This window comes from Trichoplusia ni, chromosome 17, assembly GCF_003590095.1.
Source record: "Trichoplusia ni isolate ovarian cell line Hi5 chromosome 17, tn1, whole genome shotgun sequence".
Taxonomy (NCBI): domain Eukaryota; kingdom Metazoa; phylum Arthropoda; class Insecta; order Lepidoptera; family Noctuidae; genus Trichoplusia; species Trichoplusia ni.
Genome location: NC_039494.1, coordinates 5,910,550 through 5,936,985, shown reverse-complemented (window position 1 = coordinate 5,936,985; position 26,436 = coordinate 5,910,550). Strand labels below are relative to the sequence as shown.

Here is a 26,436-nt window from a genome sequence, read left to right as displayed (position 1 = left end):
CAGTATTTTATCACTATTGTTGTGAATTACGTTTATGCTTAGTTGTATATTTGATGTCCAACAAAACTATATTTTTGCTCTTTTATCTTGTCTGTGGTATCTTTATGTGTGTTTCGGGAGCTCATTTATTAAGGTAAGTGGTTGTGGTTATATAAACTTGTTTCGTAATTTCTGGCTTCGTTTCTTAGTACGCTTGTGGGAGACTACACTTCGCCGGCACTTTGCGGCTTGTCCAGATGTTCGTTCTGACCGCAAAGATTACTGGCCACCGGAGATCTAATACAAGTTTAGGCGACCTTAATTTTGTAAATAGAATACTTGTTTGGAAACATTCTAAATATAAACTCCAATAGTCTGTTTTGAACAAAGCTTAGTCTAATATTAAACTAAATTTCATAATGTAAATTGGTTTTCTGTTTCAATTACTTTTATAGAACATTCCGATGTGAAATACAGACAGCCTAGTTTTTAATAAAACGAGGCATGAAATCGTAAAAGTAGCTCTAAACGTGCGGTTTTTTTTACTTTGTGTACGTGCTTTCTGGAGATTACGTTGCAGGGCTAGAATGAGTGAAAAGAACATAATATATGTTCTTAATCAAAAGGCTGTACCTACCTATTTCTATCAATAAAATATAGGCAACTTTTTAATAAGAAAACCACATAGAACAATAATTGTCTCCTTCCACAAACCCTGGTACAGATAATAGATATCATTGTGCATGGTATTTAAATGTCTGTAAAACCTTCGACAAAAGGATTATAATATACTCCTTAGTGCGGGGTTTTAAAAACCCCTTTACCACCATAAGCGATTAACCTCAATTTAAATATAGAAACTTTATAATTCTCAAAGGAGTTTAGTTGGATACTAATCTGCTACTCTCAACAACTACTTAGTTACCTACTTATTAGAAGTCGAACCTACTGAATATTATATTCAAGATTAATAAAAGATAATGAAGTTCTCTAAAAACTGTGTTTAGCATTAAAACTGCTAGTGACGATTATAATGTGACTTTGTTTAACAATATTTAACTTGTCTTAAACATTAAGGTTCATTAATGTTTTAAGTGTGCGCTCAGAGGACCACAAAGCGCTAAGTAACACTTGAAATTAGATTCTAAACCTAGTTCTAGACTTAATGCCAGTAGTTATAACTATTTAAGTGTTTCGGAGTTGTTTAAAAAGGTTCGAAACATTTTCTTGTAATTATTATTACAAATATTCTTACGAAATAGAAATGATTTAAAATAAATTACAAATTCAAGTGTTCTATTTTCTTTAAGATTTTTCTTTAACGAAAAATAAAAGTTTGAATCCCATGATTGCTTAAAGTCACCTAATTAATTACATTAAAGTGTATAAAAGGCAATTACTCGTAAGTTCCAAATTCTTCTTTCGCAATTTAGTTGTATTTAGGTCATTATAACAATAGCCTTAAGATTCAAAATCCCATCAGTAAGTGAAGCACAACCCAATTAAGAAATGACGCGCTATTATCACAATTACAATTCGAACGGCCAGGTCAGACCCTGACAGTGCGAAGGACTGATTTATCGTCGGTATAAGGAAATGTCAGATGGACCATTTAAAGGGAGCGTCTGTTGTTGACCGACCTGAAATACGGTCGCCGATAGAATGGGGGACGATTGTCGGGATCACGATTTTCCGACATCTGTGGTCACTGGATAATAGTCAGCTGACAGTTGTATACGACCTTCGTGATTGTGAGGCGTTGTTTTTGTCTGGAGAAGTACGTTGTAGGTTGAATTTGAATTGAGAAAGTACTTTTTGTTTTTAATGTAAAGAGGTTATAATAATATAGTTTGTTACTTTAATTAGGTTTAATAATTATCATTGCGAAAATTTAAGTCAGGATGAAATTTATTCCAGTTTTATGGGTATGTAGTACTTACCGCCTGATGGCATTTAAATACAATCGAATATGTTATTCGTTGTTATTTTTAACATAAATGTAGCAAGGAAAGTAATAAAAGTGACCTCGCTTGCGGTTTTTCCTCTCGGGCTAATATAACATTCTCAGTTATAAATTCACCAATGAGAAAACAACGGGTTAACTGTTGCTCGGATTAAGCTTTATATTAGGTATCATACGAATTTAGCATTCATTTTTATTTTTATGTAGATAAGTATTTAATAAACAAAAGACTTTTATTTACACATCTTGATAGTCATTACGGATAATCAGAAGCCAGAAAGTCTGAGAACCAGTCTGGCTAAGGAGTATCGAGTTGCCTTGGTCACTGGTTTAGGAGCTTATAGGCAACTGCCTACTACTTAACTGCATTTGGTTAGACTAGCATCCGAATCTAACATAGTTCGGAAAAGGCTGGGATGATCATGAAGAGTACAAAATATTTAGTTATGGTTAGTTATTCGTATCTAAGCAAATACTTTATTGTATAAAACCTCTTAAATCATTTCTTTACATTTACCCTGTATTCATCCCTCCTAATTTTTAACGTACCATCTGACAAAGCACATTTAATTTAACATAACAATCTCATATTCAATACAATCCCTGTTACAAATTAAATTATAACTCGGAATAAATTGATCTACAAATCACAAGATTGTGTCTATCCTAAGTTCTAATTACAACCATAATAATTGACTGCTAGGAGCTATATTTGAACAGAATCGATCAGAAATCGGCTGCCATTGAACTTTTGTGTTGGGGACAAAGTCAGTCTGCGCAATTATGTTCTTACCAATCAGTTGATTGACTAATTTACTAGATGCTGAATGATCTGTAATTACTCTTATAAAACCACCTTCTTAAAATTATATTTGGAATTATTTAACGACATACAAACATTTATTTTCGCCAATCATTTTGACAGATCGATTATTTATAATTTCGTATTAAATGTATTTTTGGTAGTTTGGACAAGAGAAATCGAAGCGTTTTAAATTAATTGTTATCAATTTTAATAAGTATGAAGAGTAAATCAAAAATTATATTTTGATCAAATTATCTGTATGCATTGATGAAATAATAAAATATTATAAAGGGTTTATCATAGTGAATTTCTTTAGACTTTTTATGTAAAAAAGGTCAAGTTCTAGGTATGTTTGTCTCTCTAAGTACTACTTTGCGAATAAAGAATTACATATGCAGTTCACTACTAAAACTGTCTTTTTATAACAGTTATTAAGGAGGGTAACATGCCCAAGTAAAGAAAAATTAAACTCATACTCTACACTACTAATAATCTACAAAACACACGTTACATAAGGGTTTAGTCAAATAAAACTAAGTGAAATGTGACTCGGTCTAAAATTAGCGGCGACGGTAACAAAACTGTTAAATTCATAAAGTTCGTCTATTTGCGAGTTTTGTTTTACAAAGATGTAAAGTTTTAAGAAGCTGTGTAGTGTCGAGTCTCAGTTGTTTCTGGTTGTCAAGTGTTTTGCTTTTAGTTTCCCGGATCGTGAGAGTTTGTGTCTAACATTTTGGTACTTCGATCACGTAGAAAACAACATGTTGGGTTCCTTTCTTAGATACGAATGAAGACAATGGAATAGTGTGATATTGTTGTGAATCTAGTTGAGGAGTTGGACTATGATGGACTGAATCTACGTATATACATATCTCAGAAAAATATATTTATTTATTGATATAGGTTTACCAACAGCTTCTGTGTACAGCAATGCTTATGTATATTGATAATTATGTCTAAGACTTACACAGTCGCCAATTACTGGTTAACCAGCATTCACAAAAGAAGTGATAAGTGTTAGAAAGAATCTAAAACTAAATTAACTAAGTTACATGAGCTTGAAGTTAAAAATACAATAGAGCAATAAACTTAAAACATACTTATAAATCAAAAACAGTATTGTTTAAAATAGAAAATAAAGAGTTCATGTAAGGAGGTCAGGCATATCAACGAGTGTTAATCCATTATTTATAAAACACAAGACAAAAAGCACTTTTATATAGATTAAGAGGTACAATGTATCAACATGGCTTAACTAACATTTATTGGTGGTTTAGGACCAATTAAAGGGCAGGATGGAGGGTGCACCCGTAGTCTGGGCTTTAATTGGCAATTTCGTACTAAGGAAGAATTCGCCCTGCGATCCGGATTACCGCCGACTAAAACACGAAAGAGTAATGTGATGAGGGAAAATGTTACCCATACATGCACAATAGATACACACACATACACAGTTACATAGTCGATTGTACACTTGTACAGTTGCCAGACAAAGTTTACGGATACAATTTAACATAGTTAAGCACAAGATTTCTCCGGAGGGCCTAGAAATAATTAGTCAATAACATTTAATCAAATAAGAGAAATTGATTTATATCTTAGTGTTTGTTACTACTTCACACATTTAGAAATGAATCAATTCGGTTTTGCAGAACTTGCGAATATTTATTTCAAATAAAAAACAATATTTTCCCATGGGATTAGCAAAATATATAAAATTAAATATACTTATAATAAACGAATTGATAAACGAAACTTAATTTAAAAACTTTTCGCAAACATCGTCCCAATTTCAATATGTTTGCACGAACTCCTAATTTTCTGGTCGAAACCGAGTGGCCAGAAATTGCTGAGTTCATTTTAAAAAGCTTACTGGCTGAACCACAAATTGATTCTCATTTATTAACTGGTCACGCAAAGGAGGTTTTAACCTAAAATATTAACGTTTCCAATTTTAAATTGAAAATTGCTCTTGAAATGGAGAGCAATTTTCATTTTCCGTAAGAGGTAACAATTTGTTGGTATTATTAACGGAGAATTGTTGTCTTCGTCTTTAGTCGAAGCGATTTAGTGAAAAAAGGGCTGAAAATCTGTATTGCTACACAAATTTATAACGACAGCAATAAACTGACAGGAAATGTTGCTGTTAACGACAAATTTGTAAAACAATAATGTTCATTAAAATTCATTAAAAATGTTGTAAAATTATTGAAATATCCTAAGTACACACTTGATTCACTTTATTTTAAGAGCTCTCTAATATTTTCTCTAATCTTCGACATTGGTAATTGTGACCAAAATATATTGAGTGGGCATTATAGAGGCTTTAATTGGCTCGCTATCTTTTATTAATTGTCTGGAAAGCTGCCAGAGCTCTGTTAGTTAGGGTTTTAGCGTTAATGCACGACCAATTTACGATTCACTTCATAACTCATTTCTATTTCATAAAAAAAATAGTTCTAAATAATATTCAGAATCTGGTCTAAGTGAATAAAAACATAAAAAAAAGTTTGATATAATTTGGTTGCCTACACTGCATAATATAATGATACAATTATGTGGTTAAAATAAAATAAACAATTACATTTCAGACAAAATATTTTTTAAATTTTTTCTCCATAGTATAACTGAAAATAATTTGCGAACAAAACTAATCTACATTACTCAAATTTTGCTGAAATCATCAAGAGATTGCAATAAAAATAAAACAAATTACTGAAAGTACTTTCAGCCATCACTCAAAAAATCATTTCGGAGATTAAAAAGTTAAGCACAAATGTGATAGTCATAATGACAAATCCGTTTTGTGTTCCCAACAAAAAAAATTGTGGAAAATTCTCGGAAAATTTTCCAACATACGCACAGTACTAAGTTGTGTATAGGAATAACGACTAGTGATAGTAAAATATGTACGTTTATCGCTTTTTGAGACTCTCATTTATAAGAAATAAGTTTCAAAAGAAACAATTCACAAATTTTAAAAAACAAATTTTAATGTAATATTAAGTGGTAAAGTCGGCAAGTTCCAAGTTTTTGGAATTTTTAGTGTAATTAAATTCGTAATTTCGTGGAGCTTTGAATTTTTAGAACATCGTTAAAAAATAATACTTTAATTTATTTAGGCGTTCATTTTCACAAATTTATGGAGAATATAATATTGGCTTTGTGGTGTCATGATATTTAAGGTTCCACATCCAATATGTGAAAGAATGTTTACCACATTTGACCCTTTTGCTGAGGATCCGTTGTCTGTCAACAGGCTGCCTATGAACCGTGAAAGCTAAACAGTCGAAATTTAAACAGATGATGCATTTCTGTTGCAATTACGGCCACAATAATATAAATAAAGTTCGAAGTTTGGAAAGGAGTGTTGGTTACAAATTGTAACCGAAACGATTTTTTCCATTAGCCTATGTCTACCGAACTCACAATGTCGCAAGTCCCACATACAATGGACTGGGATTTTGCCTACGCAAGCATGATCCTAAATCTGTGAAAGTTTATAACAGTCGTAAGAAAGCCGAACTTTGAACAACTTTAATTTTCTTTCGCTTTAAAAATGTTCTACATCGGCCGCCTACATAAAGCCATAGATGTCAGTTAAACATGGCGGATTTCGATAAATCGTTTTATAAAGAAACTTTTGTGATTTCGTCACGAGTTCGAAAGCAATTTTTATTTCAAAAACTTTCGAAATTTGAACTTGACCTACGTCACAATGACAGGTGGCTTTCAGAAGTGCTTGTAGTTTTTGTTGCCATGGTAACATGACAATACAATGCTGTTCACAGTTTTTCAATGGTTTGTTATTTTTGGTGGTGGGCTGCCGATAACATTTAGTTTTCGATGGGCATTGAAGGAGGCTAAATACAAAGATTTTATCGGTCCGACCCGACACGCCTGGACCGTTCAACGATAGTATAAACGTTACATAAAGAGGACTGCGATACAATCTAATCGTCATTATTATTGGGCACTGTTCCAATTCGACTTTGTACGTTCTACTCAAAATTTATCTCGTTCAGGTGTTACGAGTAGTTTAAGCTCAGGGATCAGCACTATCAACAAAACTCTTGTTATAAACATAATATTGTATATTAATTTTTAAAATCAGGAAGAGCTTCAAAACTTGCTGAAAAATACACTTTCCAAAAAATGCTTAATAATTTCCAAAAAATATATATAAAAAAGAAAAAGCTATTTAAATAAACTGATTTTACAACTTTTAATCATAAAAAAATCGCCTATCTCTAAAACATTCATATTATTATTATTCGCAGAACAAATGTTGTACGCTCCCGAAATTCGCTCCGAGTGCAACGTTTAAGCAAATGAGATTTAAACAGAGAATTGTTCATTTAAAATATACTACGTCGGGTACCTGAGCTTTCTAATTCTATGCTAATAGTTGTAGAAAACTGGGAGAGAAGGTTTAACTTTAAAATAGGTAAAAAAAAGTCGTAAATAAGTATAGTAATACTTGACAAGAGATACGTTTGCACACACGGTAAGTCACAGCTGAGAAGCGCTGTCACAAATACGTTCTTGACTTCAGTGAAATGAAACATCGTCGTTCTGTTAACTTAAAACAAAATTCCATAGAGGTGTTTTAAAATATCAATTTGTAATTTAAAAAAAATTACTATTCTTAATTAGAGATAGAATTTGTTTACTACTATCGTAGCTTAAGATCAGTGGAAAAAAATATACAACTAAAAAAATGAACTCACCGATCCATTTCTCGTCCTGGACAGTGACGGCACGTATTCTCTCTCTACTGTAGCCACAGCCAGTAGTGGGGCGAATATCGCCAGTGCTACCAGCCAGAGCCCCGCAAGGAGGCTGCACGCGCCGCGACGTGACGGCATCCAGGGCTGGCGGAGCGACTGCGTGATAGCCAGGTACCGGTCCACCGACATCGCCGTGATTGTGAACACGCTGGAAGCTACTGCCACCCCTGAGGGAATAAAAAAAAGTACCGTCTTGAAACAAAGTAAGTCATAGAGATGGGTCGATTGAAAAAGAAGGTTGGAGTACAGATTCTTTCTGATGACCTGTTATTGCTTAACTTACTACTTAGAACATCAGTATTAATTACTCCACCGTTTTTCTATAGTGATGATGATTTATTCAAGTCAACCATCCCTGATTTTAACCCCAATCAGAGTAAATTGCTGCCAAACATTTATAAAGCGCTATGAATACCCAATTAGGCTGTCTCTAAATCTACAGAACTTTTCAGATTTACCTGATATTTACAGAACCAATTCACACTTTCATTACCTTACCAATTTGGGAATAATGAATTATGGCGTTAGTTTTAAATCAAATAGTCACGATGGTTTGCTAAAACTGATTAATAATCCATTAGGAGGTATAAAAATGTGTAAAATGGAAGGTATCTACATAACTCGCATTAAAAAGACCAATAAATAATATATTTATTAACATGTTAAGCATCCGTTGTTGCTGACACGTATTAAGGGACCGTCACACTTAATGAACTTGTTTCGCAAAATCTATAAATAGCTGACAATCAACGATATTCACGCACGCTTTAGCTACTGACAAATTACGCGTCGGATGTCGAATGTCAAAACATACTTAATCAAGTGTTTGTTGCCCTTGAACACATGCTATAACCCATAGAAACGTATTTGCCTTACGAATTTACTTATTCTCTGTCTAATATCAAAATCCAAAAAAAACATCTTACAAATATACCAAGCATCCGTACACATAGAACCTTTTAGAAAGCTAAATTAAGACCACCCTGTAGAAAATTCTTGGCATTAATGAAGTCGCGTCCATTAACCACTGAAATAGCTGCAAAAAGTGCAGCTTGAAATCCACCGTCTCGTGGAAACTAATTATCTATTCAAGCAAACTTAATTGACTTTACTTTTAAGATAGATTTAAAAATCTAAAATCCCACGTATTTAATTTTCTCAAAATTGGTCCAGCCGTTTGTCCAATTTACAGTTGTAAATTGATTGGGTTTGAGGCTCCCCTGAAAATTTCATATTGATAGCTTATCGGGATGTGGCTCAAAATTGACTTGCAAGAATCCAACCGGAACAACAAACAAACAAGAAAGTGCGTTTATAAAAGCGTGGAAAAAAGGAAATACTTCCCTTGCAAAAAAAAAACAATCATTTATATTTAATGTCAAACATAAGCAAGGAGTCAACCAATAAGAGAAAATAATATAACCTTCTTTTTGGATCCTATAAGTAAACTCGATAAGTTATTGTTATTCCCTCAAGAGGTCTGGACCGTTATTTGTGGTTACCGGTTAATATCTATCTAAAGACCTGGCAAATAAATACCGTATCCAGCTCATGTTACTTTCATCAGCAAAGACATCACAATATAAAGGATATCCTCATGTTTTTCCAGTATTGAGGTAAATAATACTGTATTGCAGGATGGATATATTTATTACTTTCTTGAACTTACGTGAGTGGGTGATAAGTTAACAACATAACGTGGTGGCCTGTGGATTTGTATGCACAAGGTGCAGGTTCGATCTTAAGGCAAGCAAAGTACCGATGAGATTTTTTTAAATTTATACAGTACTTTTTAATTATTCTAAGACACCATTCACTGACTTTGCCTGTGCCCATCAGTGGGATGTATATAGGCTTGCTATATTATTTACGATAACCACGGTTTACATCCAAGTTTAATAGTCCTAATAAAATTTTCTCTCTCACACTAACCTTTTCAATCTACGAGTATATTTAGATCAGCATTCTATCTCTTCAGATTGAATTTGTACATAATCTTGGAGATCCAAATGTATCTAATTTGATCCGTCAAGGATCCTCCCACAATTGTGTCAAGTGTTGTATAAGTTAACAATTCACTTTCACCAATGATCTCAAGACAGACCCAATTACATCTGCAAATTTAATCAACCCGATCTTAGATATTAACCGCGTTTTGTACTTGAGCTGTTATTTCAGAAGTTAAGAACCCCTAAATAGGTAAGAAAATTAGTTTAGAAGGCTCACGTAACCGATGCTTTAATCTTTTGAATCAATTTAAGAACAAGACTGCAAAACAAATAACTATTTATGTAATAAAACTGCTTTTAAACAGGCATGCTTGTAAAAACATGAATTAATATTTAAATAACCTTTACTTCAAGTATTTTTAGAATACCCCCGACTGAACCTTTTTCTCCTTAACCTGCAAATGTCACTTGGAGCAACCCGTTAATCTTAATTAAATCCGTTTTTGTCAGCTTACTCCTCTTGAGTTTAAAACAATTGACAACTTGATTTGATCTCGGCGACGGAGTTTCAAAAGACAATGCTTTGGAAGTGATTTCATTGTTTGTCGTGACATCAGTAAACTAGAATTTTACGGAGTTTGTGGCATGCTTGTTTTAAGTATTGAAATTAATTTAAGCCAATATTCCTAAATATCCACACAAACTTTTAATAACTAATTTTATAACTGTGATCAGAAAACAAAAAATATAATTCTAAATTATTTTCAGCAACATGTATCACTCAACAAAAATTTAGAGTCACTCAATCCGTAAATTAAAGAGAAAAATACTGCTTTCAAAGTCGCTGACCCTTTTAATAAAACTTAATACACCAAATACTCAGTCGGTTTAAATCACGTTACGTTCATGAAAGGTCTTAACGCTCTCTTGAACTTGAACCCAAAATTTCCTCCACATGCTAGACGAAAGGAAGATGTTATGAAGAAATCGTTTAAAGTTCTACTTTAGGAAATTAATGCACCACTAGTATCGAAACGGTTTTGTTAAATATAATTATACGATAGGAAGCCAGGACCCAAAACTGCTTGCAACTTTACCAAATATTTTGAATCAATAAATAAAGTCCAAAATCTGATTTTCCAAAACTATTTAGTAGTTTCTCAAAAGGCGCGCACAATCTTGCTTCTCCAAAATTCAATTTCCTCGAATTCGAAATAGGGTGGTATTCTTTTGGGAGCACTAAGAATTTTCAGTGTTGTGAGCCAAACCAGTTACGTATAAACAACTTTGCAGCAACCTTACGACAATTAAAATAATTGGCTGGGTACGTGGTAGAGTTGTCAGCACCCAATCTTTGTTCTGGCAGGAAAATTGCTCTGAACATTGTTCGCGTGCTACCTTCACATTGAAATACTTTGAAAGAGTCTATTCTTATTTTAAGGCTTTTGGAGAATTTTGCGCTTTCGTTGTTTTCTTTTTAAGATTAAAGAACATCGCATCTATTGTTAACGGATTGCTTTGTTTCATTTTCTTATCTTATCACTTTTTATTAATTAAACGATGTAAAAAAGCTTAAGAATATGGTAATGTACGTACCTTGCAAGAAATTAACAGTCTTGCACATGACTTCACCGAAGTACCATAGTAGTGTCACAGACTTGGCAATCTGCACCGGCATGCAGAACAAAGTGACCAGGAGATCAGCAACGGAGAGGTTCACCAGGAAAATGTTTGTCACGCTGTAACAAAGAAAAACATTATTAAGGACAATTCTGAAAATTTTGTCAAACTTTGTTATGCTCAGTTTTTTTTCGTATTCAGCATCGAAAATAAATTAAGGTAATCAAATTGATTAAGTACCTATCCTACTATTTACCTAGTACTATATATGAAATTTCAAAGTTGCTCAACTTACAGATCAAAGGTTAAACATAATACCGGGTAATGACTGCTCATTGCCTGTAACCATGTAATATCATTTTGAAAACGAGATTGACTTATTGATTTTTGTTCTCTGACTGGTTAAAAAAATAAGCCGTTTTAGAATTTTGGGTCACAGATAATTATTGACATAACTCAGTCCAACTATTAGTTTAATCTACAAGGAATTATCAAGTTTCATGACTTCAGAGCCTTAATTAACAGTCAGTTTCCATGTAAAGTGTGAAATTGCTTGAGACCCTAAATAAACTTCAACAATCTTGGGTTAATTTAGATTGGATAGGTTGTCATAATATTGTACTTTACTGGCAAAATCTTATCAAGAACTATAAGGCTAGAGACAAACTGATCTCACTTACGTAATGCACTACGGACCCCTGGAGCTTAATTTCACCTCACAAAGTAAGGCTGTTGCAGTATTGAAAGGGACGGTAAATTAAAAGGCCTAGAGCGGTGTCTCTCTTTAAAAACATTGTCAATTTTATTTTAAATAGCTGGTGTAACTTCCTGGTCTCTTGATTTCACATTAAAAGTAACAAATAGTAACTGCTATAACAAACCGAGTGTTCGCGGAATGTTGCGGGTTCAATCCACGCCTAGTGAGCGTAGTGAGCGTTTGTGTGATAACAAATACTTGTCCTGTAGGGGTGTATTTAGGCATGAGACTTAAATGTTTGGGCGACCCCGGGACACAATAATTTAATTCAATAGACACAAATATCCTATAAGCAATGTGTGATTTACTGCTCTCGATAAATTTCATGGCTCTATTCAGTCCCTGGTGAGTCTCTACCTTTACAAGTACGGTTTAACTCAAGCACGAGTTAAGTAAATTGTCTTGCGCATTCTTCATTTATTCAGGCCTCAAGTTATTGTCGGCTATGTCGGCAGTGTTTATTAGCCCCATAGCTTGAATTTTGTTTTTGTTTTGAGTTTATTTTACGAAGGAGGTTTCACTATAAAAGAACGTGGAAAATTAGAAAAATGTAGAGTACGTAAAGTGATGTTTCTTAAAAAGCTTTCATCTCAAGTTATGTGAGCAATCCGAGTCTTTTAAACATAATTTTCCTTCAGAGTTGTGTCATAAAAGAGAACAAGTTGCATCTGCAGTACATTACATCTTAAACTCTTGCTTTTAACAGCTGTCTGTACAAAACTTACGTGAACAGTAACCTTGAGAATGACCTAACACAAAGTGGTTGAATTAAAGTTTAGGTACCAGAAAATATTTTGGTTTAAATAATGTTAGAAATTCCCAAGCACAAAATCCCTCAGCTGATACGAGTTGGCAAGTTATAAGCTTATTGGGATCACTACCTAAACAATTTTGGTGAAAGAAATAAGTGTAAACAGTTAAATCTTGTGGTACAAACATGTAGAAGGCACAGAATAGATATGAACGAATAAAATTATATACATTTCTCAATATGAGTTTAAATTTAAAAATGTTTAACTTACTGCGGTATATAAACAATCTGTCAAGTGTGAGTCTGACTAGTGACACTAAGGGTTCTGTACAAACAGGGTAAAGAAAAAGAATTTGTTATTTTTCAAATCAAATCACATGAAATCATTTGCGAATATGGGTACATAAAAGTTCTTAAATAAAATTATATTGCACATCTTTAAATGTATATATAAACTTTAGGTACAGAAATCTACATGTTAATTCCAACAAAAACACTATTAACGGAGAGTCAAAAAGTATAAATTAGAGGAAAACAACGGACTAATGCAAGATATTAATGTTACACGATTACAGTCGGTTTTCACTAACCACATTAATCCACAAAAACAAAGTTAGCCGTCGAGAGCAAAATGAAATAAAAACTTCAGCCAAGTGAGGAATTAGTCTTGATCTAGGCTACAAGTGTATTTCTTTGGACAACCACTGAACACTGAGAATCTGGCAATATAAAAAAGGAATTATAATATATGCGTTGGAATTTGTCATCTGTCTTTTGATGATTCGGTTTATCCATGTGGCTTGCTCGCGACCCCGCCACTGCTCTAGCTCATGATTATGTAAGAAAATATATTTTCCCAGCATTGGGACTTTTATTGGAAAAAAAAGAAGAAAAGCAAACGCAGCAACTAGTACGCAACAATATCTCTAATAATGCTTCAATTAAGACGTTATTTTATCCACGTTAAAACTAATGAACTCACGAACAATGCCAAATAAATTACTGCAGATAGCTTTAGCCGCAATCCGACGGAAACGTTAGCTGCTGTTACTGTTAATAGCCTTTATTTTATGTTTAGAAATGGGGAATTAATTATTTACTAGTTTAGAAGAATGGAGAAAGAGCATTCTAATAATTTTCTATTAAAATTTTGGAAAAAATATGGAACAAGGCGCAATGGATGAATTTGAACGCTCGGTCAGGGACCCCGTTAGCTGGATAGTTATGAGACATTAAGTTGCTGGTTTAATTCCCGTTGGAGGTTCAAATGTTTCCCTCTTTGTGTTTAATTTTTCTTAATGTAAAATATTGCCACTACGCTATAATGCCTTTACTTGCAAAGCCTTGGATTCGATTCAAAGGCAATCACTAACTTTTCAAATACCTATTATCGTATCAGCTGGGGTTTTTTTGGAAGGCAAGAGAAGTCTGGAGCCTACTTCTGATCTTTCTACAGTCTTATAAGGTTGTCATCTCATCGGAATATGCTAATAAACGAATAGTTGTATGCTTATACCCTCGCTTTTGCACTTCATGTCCTACGCAGCCAGTCAGCGCTGTGCGACGCCATGGATGCCAAAATCGATCGAAATTTCGAAAGATACGATTCGTAAAAAAAAAATATTTTCATGGTACCTACTTTCCTAGTAGAAGAATTTAACTGACTGTATAAAAACATTTAATTTTGGCTAACCTAAATTAAATATGAATGTGCTCGATCCTGTTAAAAATTTTACTTTTACCGAGAAGTGAAAGCTTACATTTATAAATACTGGAGTACGTGGTAAGGTCAGCAAAAAACGCGCTTGCAGAGGCGTAACTCCGCTCGTAACTCGACTCGAAATTAGAAGTTGCTTGTGTATTTTATTAAATATATTTTAACTTGTTCTAAAATGTGTGATATTTTAAATCATTTTCATTTTCATGAAATTCAGCGCTGAAAGCTATATGTTTTTTTATGGTAATTTTAAAAATAATCTACGACAAGCATGTACAAGTAACTTATTTTAAACAACAGTTGTTAAAACTTTAGAAAGACCGATTTCAGTTGAAAGGCGAAAGCAATATTTATACTGAAATGATTTAAACGGTTGAACTAACCATCAAGATAATCAAGTCAATAGCTGACATCAGTTCCTGAGTTATAAAGAAAATTTATAATTCGATCTTCTACTTTGACTTCGTTCATTTAACTCTACTCACTCTATCCCTCTTTAAACTCCTTTTGTGAGGGCTGATTCACTAAAAACACCAGGCTGTCAAAAAAAAGCAATACTGCACAACCTCCTTGCTGATTGCCGCGATTTTCCACCGACGCCACCATAAATAAAGTTTTTATGAAAATGCTAATTGTTTGCCTCATATTAAATCACAGTGTCAAGCAGGAATGTAATCTTGGAGGTAGATAAATGTTGGCTTGTTGCCACATGCAAGCTCACCGTACGTGAACCGTCGCCATTTCTTAATACTTAGTACTGTCGCGAGGAAAACAATTACAAAATTACCTGGATCTATATGATAGGACTTTAATTTGAATCCAATTACTACGATACGATTACCGTCTCATGTCAAAAACCTTTTTTAAAAATACTGGTTGAGTCCGTTGCGGAACAAGTCCTTATAGAACGGTTTTGGTTCATAAAAAAGGCTAAAGAAAAAGTACTTTGCAAAATTAAGACCAAAATATCGTTGTTATCTTGATGTTTACTTTTAGTAATACGTCGTCTGTGAAAATATCAACTGTCTAGCTTTCACGGTTCAAGAGAATAGATACATCGAGGTGACGTTACGAGAAAAAAGTTACTGAGCTTTAGTAACAAGGTACCCGTGGGATAGAGAAAACTTGACTTTTTTCCGATTTTGTCTCCATCAAAAAAATAGTTATAATAGGTCATGACAATTTGTATGGGAGGAACAAATTATTTTTGAAAAATACACCCGTTGTCTTTAACACATTAGTTTGTTTTTTTTTTTTTTTTAATTAGGATCAACATTTAAAATATGTTTAGAGTTAACATAAACCTGACACACATCATACTATGTACGTAGTTACGTACATACATATAATGAAGGGGTATTACTTACATAATATCGGGTCCTAGAACATTATTAATAAATGAAAGGTTCTTTGTCTGTAAGCAACCGAATGTCGCTATAATAACGTTTGAAATAATTTACATAAAATAGTTCTCTGTAATGGCTTTTATTACCGACTGTACGGATAAATAGTTAAGCATTTTAGTATTTAATAATATCACCTTTAGTAGTAAAGCAATAAGGTTCATATTTGTTATTCGTTTTAGTAGCAAGCGAATGACCGCACCATTAGAAGATTATACATGGACCTCCATTGGGAAATTGTTTAGTGTTAGAAATATATTACTGCAGCGATTTTGTTCTGTTAATGATGTTTAATAACTTTATAGTATCTCTAAGCGTAGAAAGTTTTGTACCCGTGACTATTAAAGACTTTTTAACTTAAAGAACATCCTAGAAATTTCTGTCGCAAGTTTTCTAACATTTGTTTATGAATCTTTTTTTGTTCCACAGCTGAAATTCTCCTCTTTGCATTTTTTTTGGGCCACCTCTTTTTAATTTACAAATAAAACATCAAATTCATCCCACTCTAATTTATAGGTTGCAATCATACAGTTTATTAATAAAATTTGACCATTGTGTCGTGACTTGTCTCATGGCGGACGTTTGCGACAAATTCAAACTTTTGGTTAGTGACATAAGTATCTTAGATATATGGTAAATGGTAAAGCGACTGATAAGTTTAAGTAGAAGTCAAATAAGGTTTAAATCTAATAATTAATTAATTGTAAAAGTATATCGTTGTTCATTCGTACATATAGCTTTATTGTCGAAATTATTAAATACGTAAACTCCTAATTATAACTTCTGTAATTTGAAATGTTTTAGACATTTCATTTAACAAAACTTTACTTGTAATTTGTCATAATTTGGAGACTTCAAATATGTGTTCTCACGTACGAGAAGTTTAAATATTTACCACAAATATTTGGTATGCCTTTTTAATTTTCAATTTTCCAGCAAAATTCCCACCAGTTTAGAAGGATTTTACGCGACTTAATGTGTCTTAATTACTGTACTTATAATGCAACACACGTGATCGTTATGAGGTAAATTTCGAAGGAATTATGTGATTTATAGTTATGGCTTTAAAGACCATAATTGCTTGTATACATTATTCTTCGTAGCGCATTAAATGTAAAAAGGAATTAATTAACATCACCATTTATAACGTTCTACTAGATTTAAACGAGTTCTTTTTTGTGAAATATAACAATAGTTATCATGGAACTATAATTGAAATTTCTTATAGTTACACTTTAAATCAGAGGCTGGAAATAGTTTAAAAACTTTAATCAGATTAGATATCAACTTTTGACTGTAATAAGTACTTTGTAAAATATAAATTATGAAAAAGTATAGCATAGTTCTGTGAAGTATAAATATTTTTCTTTGCAAGTAGTCATGAGTTCCATCATCAGTGCTTTTTTGATACACATACCACTTTGTGGTTGGTGAAGGATTTGATTCACGACTCCGATTGGGTCTGAAACCTTTGCCTATGCTTTTTCAATACATTTTAAATTAACAATTATTTATCGAAAATAGAATTTCAAAACAAAACACGAGTAGAAAAACCACTAAATTTTTTTCGCTCTGTCATCTCATTTCAAACATTGAATCTGATATGTCTGGCTAGATAAACAGTTTTTTATTCAGACACATAATATATTTATTTAGTACTGTCTAGCTGACGCAATCTGTCTAGGAGAAACGTTATAACTGTCTAGATAATGTTCTACTTTTCCACTGGTATTTAATTTCACACGGACGAAGGTTAAACGTCGCCATAGCAATAGACTAAGTCAAAGACTATTTCATTTAAATAATACAGTCAAACAAAAAACAATATATTAACATCGAAAATCCATTGAAAATGTTTTGAATACCAATATTGTGAAGATTGAAGAACATTTTGTGGAATTTTGTAAATTTGCCTTTGTTTATCGAGTTCATTCAACGTATCTCAGGAACAGTCGCTTCATATTCAGTCATATTTAACATTGAAACAGAAATATTATTTCATCATATGTGGAAGGAAATGACAACGTTATAATTATTACCAACGACTCTCGCAATACTAAGGGTTCAGTCAGAATAAACAAAACAAAATCGATTGGTTGGCAATTATTAATTCACCCACCAACCTTTCAGTTTAAGACCTTAACAACATTTGTGCCTGAACCTCAAATCTGATTTTATTAATTGTTATTACGGTAACCACATCTTCTTTATATATTTCATCTGTCTAGCTATGATGGTTTATGCTATACAGCGAAGTGACGACTGATGGTAATAGGCACAGAATGTAAAATAGCACTATATTAGGATTTCGTTTTCACCCATTTCAATAGTAGAAGAGTAAGAATTATTTCTGACAATACATTTTAAGACTTGCGCTACAAATACAAATTGTTAATTTTATAATTTCGTATTGTATTGTTACATTTGTTTTTACGCATGATAACGTTGTTTAAGTATATCCAGTTAAATCAAAACTTAATTACTGTTGACATAACGGTGTAATGCACATGTTCATGTGTTATTATTTCAGGGGATGAACTGACGTATAAGATAGAGGCTCGGCCTAGTTTAGACATTGGTGTCCACTCAGATCAGTGCTTGTGGAATTGTATTGGTGGATTGGGATTATTGTTTTTGTGTGTTTTGGTTGCAATAAAGGTTATTTTATTTTTTATAGGTATTCAATACATAACATGTATAGTCCTATGACTATAGTGTACATTTTATGTACAAGAGAAAGAATAGTAGTTTTATTACAGTGTATATACATAAGTATATACACTGTAATAAATAATATTTGCATGTGCCCAGATGATTTAGGACCATTGCATGTGCTGAACCTATTAATATAATAAAAAACACACGTTTCAAATGCAGTTATTAGCATATTTAATTATTACCATAACATGCCCAAGTAGTTTTAGATGGTTTTTTTTTTGTGATAAAGCTTTAATATTTATTTAATTTTAGATTTTCAAGATTTTGAGTGTTCAATTTTGAATTTTAAAGAATCCCGTACTTATTTATTTATTTAAGCTTTTACGTACAATTGTGGTACATAAGGCAAACTTTTATCGCAGGTGTTTCACAAACATTCAAGTCACATGCACAAAGACATAGATTTAGGACAAGCACTCGTGGATAACACGCTTGTCCTACGCGGGGATCGAACCCACGACACGTGACCTCGACCACTCGGTTATCCGGGCAGCAAAAAGCAAAAAGGCAAGGCGCCCAACCCAACCCCTTTACTTCAACAATAAAGCATTATAATGGTTAAGTAATTAAACAGAATTTACCTTTTTTAACTTTTTGTGATCCCTAATCACATTAAAACCTTTATTTTCAGACTACTAGAGTTTTATCTAAGCTTTACTTCTATTTCATGTTCGTGACAGGTCGCGTGATTGCCATGCTTGTGTGGGTGCATTACAATTGTTTAGCGGATAAAGTTTAATAGGTTTCATAAACTGCATGTAAGTTTTATTAATTTAAATGTTCACTATAAAACATTATTTGTTTAGTTATATATAGATGTCGGGGTGAGTCATGTAACAACTACCTGCACCCTGTGTTTGTTCAGAGTTTCGACTATTTATATCCCACATTTTGTGAAAATTATGTATTTGACAAAAATCTTCGTATTTTTCTTTATAATCCACGAAATGGACTAGCCGTTTGTGGATATACCAAATATTCACAACGCTTTTATAAATATTATAAATATAAATTTTATTATGCTTGTACTTTTAAGACTTTAAAACATCAAACAATACCACTTCAAAGATGACCTTTACTCTTCATCTCTAATCCGCTTCGGAACTGAAATTTCCAAATCCAAATTAGAATTTTAATCCTTGCAACCTAGTTCGAGTAATGGCTTCCTATAACGACAAAAGAGTTTTATACCGACGAGGTATTTTCCAATGGCAGAGGCACCTGTGACCTGTCACGGCTTTTTCCATCCTCCTTGGTTAAAGTGGTCTATTTCTGTTCATTTTTCACACAGATTTAAATCACACTGTTTGAAACGACAGACAGTATGTTGTGAAGGACAGTCAACATTTAGAAGAAGAGAATAAATATTTATATTGTTATTTAAACGTGATAACGTGTAAATGTTTTTGATGAAAAGTACAGGAATTCTAATTTGACTTTAATTCGAAATTATGAAGGAATCATTGTAGCGTTAATTTGTTTTATTTATTTTCAAGTTAATTAAAATATGAACATTTATTTCACAAAATTATTTACTTATTTATATTATTGTAATTTGTTTGTAAAATAAATTCTGCCTTGAGCATGAAAGCTTCAATCATAACACTAAAACGACCTTCTCGGTATTAATAATAACGAGGCAAACTTAACATAAACATTGAACAAGGATTTTGCACAATTTCTTGCCGATTACGAGGAAACAATAAATTAATTGTGACCCCATTGGGGCGAAAGGTTGATCGATGATGCGGTGCAGAGGAAAACGCACCTTTTCACCCTAAGATAAAGATTAAAATCGATATTCATGTGACCGATTAAAACGATGACGTGTCCCAATACTATTAGTAGGGAAATCGGGTTTAGTTATAATTGTAATGAAGTCTGCAAACATAACTCAAAAGTTATCTTAAAGCTTTGGTTGATTGTTTCCTGATTCCTACAATGTTATGTAATTATGATATATGAAGAAACTTTGAACTAATGGAAGTAAAGAGACAGTAGAATATACTTTAAAGTCAATAAATGTACTTTCAGAAGTTGCTTATTATTTAGATGGGAATGTTATCACACATCCACTTATTATTAAATGATGTAACGGTTTACTCACGCGTATTTATCGGGGTAGCTCAACTAGTTTCGTACCCAACCGGAGTCCTTAATCATGAGCAGACGCGGCGGGATCGCGAGTCGAACTCTACATCATTTCATAATGAATCAGTCCCACGATAGTTATTATAAAAACATGCACTTATGATATTGGTTAACATTATCTAACTTCATTACGATTTTACACGTCCTTACGTTTCCATAACAAAACTGTGACCTAAAATGTAATAAGCTATCTTATTCAAAATGCTAAACCCAACGATTCAAATTACTTATTAATTATTTATCAAAAAATATAATAAAAATCTTGTTCAAATATTTCCTGCGCGCTTGAAGTTCAGCAAAGATTCTTGACCCCAGACACTTATTTACTTTCACTCAATTAATTCGAATCCCAAAGTTCGACTCTTAATGCCTACTCGCTCTCGCATCACCGGGTTTGAGATAAAAATACTTAAAACTCCTGTAAATTGATTTTCATAAAATAAAACTGAATAATGAGAGACCTTACAAGTATTGGTCTCGAACTATATAAATTTATATGAAATAGAAATAAAAGTTATGAGGTTACAATTTACGAAATCAGTTCGTCAATATAAAATCTTACCATATTAGTTGGTTTGTGACTAAAACATGTTACATTTAACAGGTAGAGAGTATACTTAAATACGCATACCGAAAAAATCTATCTTGCCTAAAAATACAATCACATTTATTTCTCTCGAACCCGCTTGATACTTGTCAAAATATCTATTTATATAATTTATCTATAAACGACACTTTGACTAAGTGACGTTCCCTTATGACTACTTGTCTTAACGTCACTTCAAAGTGACAAAGTCAATATTATACTGTAGGGATCTTTTGATCTCGCTGACAGTTGTAAGTGCGGCCTGTTTATAATAGAGTATTGACAAAAAAAAAAACAATTATTTATTATGATAGTAACTATCGTGAGAATGATTCATTATTAAAAGATGTAACGGTTTACTCACGCGTATTTATCGGGGTAGCCCGACTGCGTCTGCTCATGATTAAGGACTCCAGTTGGGTCCGAAACTAGTCGGGCTACCCCGATAAATACGCGTGAGTAAACCATTACATCATTTAATAATTATTTATTAATTTTAGTCAAACATGCATGCCTAATATAAAATGAACATTAAAAAAGTACCAGCCCGTCACTGAGCACAGGTCTCTTTTCGTGTTAATAAGGTACAATGTATTATGTCAATATTTAATAAAATGTATTAAACAGCATTCATTGGAAATAAGCCTCCTAAAAACCTCTTATTGTTCTTCTCTTATTCTTAGTCTGCATGTTAAATTTATTTCATAATTTTGCTTTTCTATAGCAGCTTTTATCCGTTTTGTATGAGACCAAATTCAATGGAGTAAACCTTAGTAATTTTATCAATTTCAAGTTTTCATATTCGAAAGCAATATTTCTTTTGTATGACGGCATTGCTTAAAGTCGTAATAAAGAAATAGCGATTACGTGCTCAAGATTTTTTCTAAGCTTTTGTAACGAGATTTTTGCAAGTAAATGAAACTAAAATGTCTGTTTGTGTGTTTTTGCGCTGCTTCTACTCCACTGCAAGAGCACTTGGAAATCAGTAAAAGGCGATACGGGCGATACGCTGAATGTTGTCTTTAAATTTAATTTTTAGTTAATTCCCAATACTATTTGTTAGGGACTGATTTTTTTAACTTCAAAAATTAAAGGACAGATATTTCAAACAGATCACTGATTGCATCAGGTCTAATTTATCTAAGGTTAGCCACTAAACACATAAATTCATTTAAGGTCAAAAATACCTTACCGTCCGTTTCAAACGGAAAACACGCGGGACAAACCGCAAGACGTAGCTAGTTATCCATGTTTTGTGTAAATTGAATTCAGAAGGGCTTTCATTTATTAAACCCTTACACAAGGGTTACCTATTACACGCCTAATAATGAATTGGGTACAGGGTGACATGCCCAGGTGCTCCAAAAATGTTTGAAGAGTTACCGAGTGTACAGACAGAAAAGTGGTCCATCCAGATTCAGACGCGAGGGCGCATAAACCGTACTAATCTCAGCTACAGGCTACAGGCTGTAGTAAAAACAAGGGAAGTGGAAATTTGGAATAGTCGCATCGTACTATTAAAATATGCAATTCATTTGTCAGTCAACAATAATGATCAATTAAAACAGAATTATGGAAACGCTAATAAGTAAGTTTGAAGACACTGTTTCCAGTACCATAAGTTTTTTCCGTACAAGCACTTCCTTGACTGGTTTTTCTTCCATTTTATGTAGTTTTCCATTTTACCACCTTTATGAAAATTACTTTTTATTACAACCAATAACACTCGCTTTTCAGGGAATGCAAAACAGAACTTTTTACATTAAAAACTTTATCCGAAAAACCGCTTTATAAATGAAAAGAAATAAACTTTAATTTACCTCGTTATTACAGGAAGGTATTTTGTTATTATTGAAGCGAGTTCATGAGATTACTTGTACTTATCGAAAACATCTTCGTTTTGCGAACATTTTTCGATGAGTAAATTGCTTTTGGCTTTGGAAATAAATAAAATTGTTTTAACGAAGGTAAAAAATATTTTATTTCAGAGTCTGGTTTTGATACAAATTATTACAAAGGCATTAACGGACCAACCTATATACCCAAATTACGTTTTCACAATCATTAGCTTTAATAAAAACGCTCAAATGTATGGATGTCGCACCCAATTAACCTAATTTGCCGTTCAGCTGATTTCCTAAATCATATTCAGAAATTTGTTCAAACAGTTATAAGTATCTACTTATTAATATTATATAGATCGATGTTTATAAAATAAGGGAATCTGGCACTTACCTAAATAATTAACTGACCAAAGACCAGTAGGTATATTTATTATAAATGCGACTTCTTCTGTATTTTTAATATTTTTTTATTATCGTTACAGCTATCTCAAAGCTCAAGAGGCTATTATTGCTTGTACAACGTCTAGTAAAGAGCCTAAGCTTTTTATTGAACGGCTGGATAAGATAGTTGACCGCAACATGGATATGATAATGATGATTACGTGAATTAAAACCATAAAGTCGTTGCTCATACATTAGAGCGATTTAGATTTATCTCAATGCTAACAATATGAAATTTGAATAACAATATGAAACCTTAACGTTACTTCGCATTGGTATAGAGTGAAAGTTAAGTTTCTCCATTTAACTATACCTTAGGGCTTCCATAGCTGTGAGTTGAAAACCATTACAACAAGAACCATAATGTGGTCTCTAAGAACGAAATATATAAACACACTATAATACCATTATAATAATGTGTAAGAAAGATCTCGTACACGATGCAACGCAAGTTTGCATTGCTTGACGACTTTAGCTTCCAACGACGCGACCTTATGTACCAAACTCCTCAAGTCTGTTTGATAGCAGTTGCTTGGAGTCTAAAGTTGCCGAGTGACGGACACTTGTGTTGCCTGGTATACAAAGGGCGTTATACTTTGTTTTCACGTTACATAGTACCAGCTTATTAAGGTAATGAACAAGCACTTAGCGTACTTAAATATTTTAGTGTTGTTGAACTTTGAACATCATTTAGTAGAACATTATAAATCGTTTAAGAGTCTTTCATATTTCCATTTAATGTTTGTACTAAGTGATCAAGCTCATTATCAAGATATTTATGAAAAGGAGATCGTTCTCATAAGATTCGGTTTTGAAAGAAGAGGGTTTTCACTTTTTACCGGTCATTTCTGATTAACGTTATCCTAAAAATGTAAATGGCGCGTGTAAGTGCTGATAAAATTTAGAATGATGGTTCTTTGAAATTTTATGTCGGAAAAATTTATAATATGACTTATCTCATATTTAAAACAAATGAAAATTAGTGTTTAAAAGATTCCAATAATACACATCAAGTTCAATTTAGACATTAAAAAATTACAGTAAATTAAGAAAACTCATATCCATATAACTGGAAAACATTTTTGGCAGTTGTTCTCTATATAGGACTAGCTGTTAACCGCGACTTCGTACGCGTGGTAAGAAGACATAAGTTATGATTTATACCTGCCCTGTTTTATCCACATTTTCTGTTGTATCTTCGACCCTATTATTCGCAGCGTGATGGTATATAACCTAAAACCTTCCTTAACGAATGGTCTATTCGACACAAAAATATTTTTTCAATTTGAACCAGTAGTTCCTGAGATTAGCGCGTTCAAACAAACAAACTCTTCAGCTTTACATATTAGTATAGATTTATCTAATCTTTAGCCAGCTTAAAAACTTGCACCTAAAGGCTATAAGTAACAGGTGAGAATCTCTTGAGACTTCTTAAATTAATACTGTTCTATTGGATGAAGAGAGACGACATTATAATACACGACATAGAGCGGTATCTCTCTTTAACAATTGCAACAATGTTACTAGAAGGTGTGATGGTAGGTTCCATGTATCCACTATGCAGTACAATATATTACGACTACCTCCAAGACCGCTAATTGCACACCCGGTGAGACTAAACAGCACATACCCTCTACATTCTCATTTAGCTCTTGTTAATTAAATACTTACAACTCTCTAAACACTGCTATCGATGAGTGTACTTTGAAATTATTTAAAAAAAGAGGTGCTATAAGTATAGTAAACGTAGTAATTTAGTAAAATTTAGTCAAAATTCAAAAATCTTTCATTGAAATAAATACTTATAGAAGTATTTTAAATGAGTCTGGATTTTATCCAAGGAGTTTATTTATTTAGATTGCATAAATACTATTTGAAGAACAGACAAGGACAACATTAAAAGGTAAGTCCAAATTAAATTCCAGAACACAAGCTTAGAAAAACAAGTGAATACGTAAATAGTTGTAATGAAAATAATTCCTTTTGTAACGTACTAACAGAATATAACCTAAGGTTAAATCCCCTTTAATTTAATCAACTGAGCGTCGGACATATGTTAATTTCTAGGGTCGCAGGTGACCCTTGTATCTTGGTGTTTGTTTTTATTTTGTCATCACTATGAAAGCTTCTTTGTGAGATCGCGTTTTGTAAGCAACATAACGTTACATGATAATTAAAATAATGAAACGAGGTACTTTTACTAATTAAAAAATATATTTACCACTATAGCTTTCAAGTATTGGGTACTGCTACGGACAGTTATGTAAAAATTGGGTAAGTGCGAGTCGAACTGGTGACACGAAGGGTAGCGTAAAAATAGGCTAAAGTAAAAATTCTTGGGTGACAAATACATTTGGTGCAGTGTAACAACGTGGCATCACGTCATCTCTATTTTTAGCATTTATTGTTTCGCGGCACGCATGTGTGAAAATTCCTAGTAATTTTTCATGAAGTGCAGCCTTGTGACGGACGGACAGACAGCCGTAACTCAGTAATAGTTGAAATATAGAAGGCTAATTGACACATTTGACTTAAAGATGTATCTCACTGCTAATTACTTTGTTGGGGATTTCATTCAAAATTAAATGATTCTTCAATAACTACCCTAAAGACGTACAAATACTAAGGAACTTCTGGCAAAGGCTACATCAAGCCGTAAATTCCTCTTAGATTAAATTTGTTGATGCAAGCGAGCCCAAGCCTTAGCCGCAAACATTTCGGAATAGTCTGCTTTGTTCCGATTCTGGGTAACACGAATATTCTAATCTACAAATATTGTCACATCAAGGAAACACTCAAGTTATTTCATATATTGATGTCACCATACACGTGTCTGTCAATGATCGTCTCATACCTTGGACCGTCTACAAGCTATTCCCGAGGCGAAAAAGTAAACTGTTTAATATCTTTCTTTCACTCCTCATTTTACTAATGTTGACAGAGGGCAGAGACAGAGATCAGA

The 26,436-nt window shown here is 32.9% G+C and overlaps 1 protein-coding gene across 1 annotated transcript in view; it reads right to left on the bottom strand.

Moving 5' to 3' along the window:
* Positions 1 to 26,436, bottom strand: part of LOC113502286 (QRFP-like peptide receptor) — a 111,747-nt gene that overhangs the window by 23,995 nt on the left and 61,316 nt on the right. Inside the window, exons 3-4 of the mRNA XM_026883794.1 lie at positions 11,083 to 11,225; positions 7,478 to 7,704 (exon numbers count right to left, since the gene is read on the bottom strand). Of these exons, the coding sequence (XP_026739595.1) occupies positions 7,478 to 7,704; positions 11,083 to 11,225 (370 nt within the window). The remainder of the gene's footprint in view (positions 1 to 7,477; positions 7,705 to 11,082; positions 11,226 to 26,436) is intronic.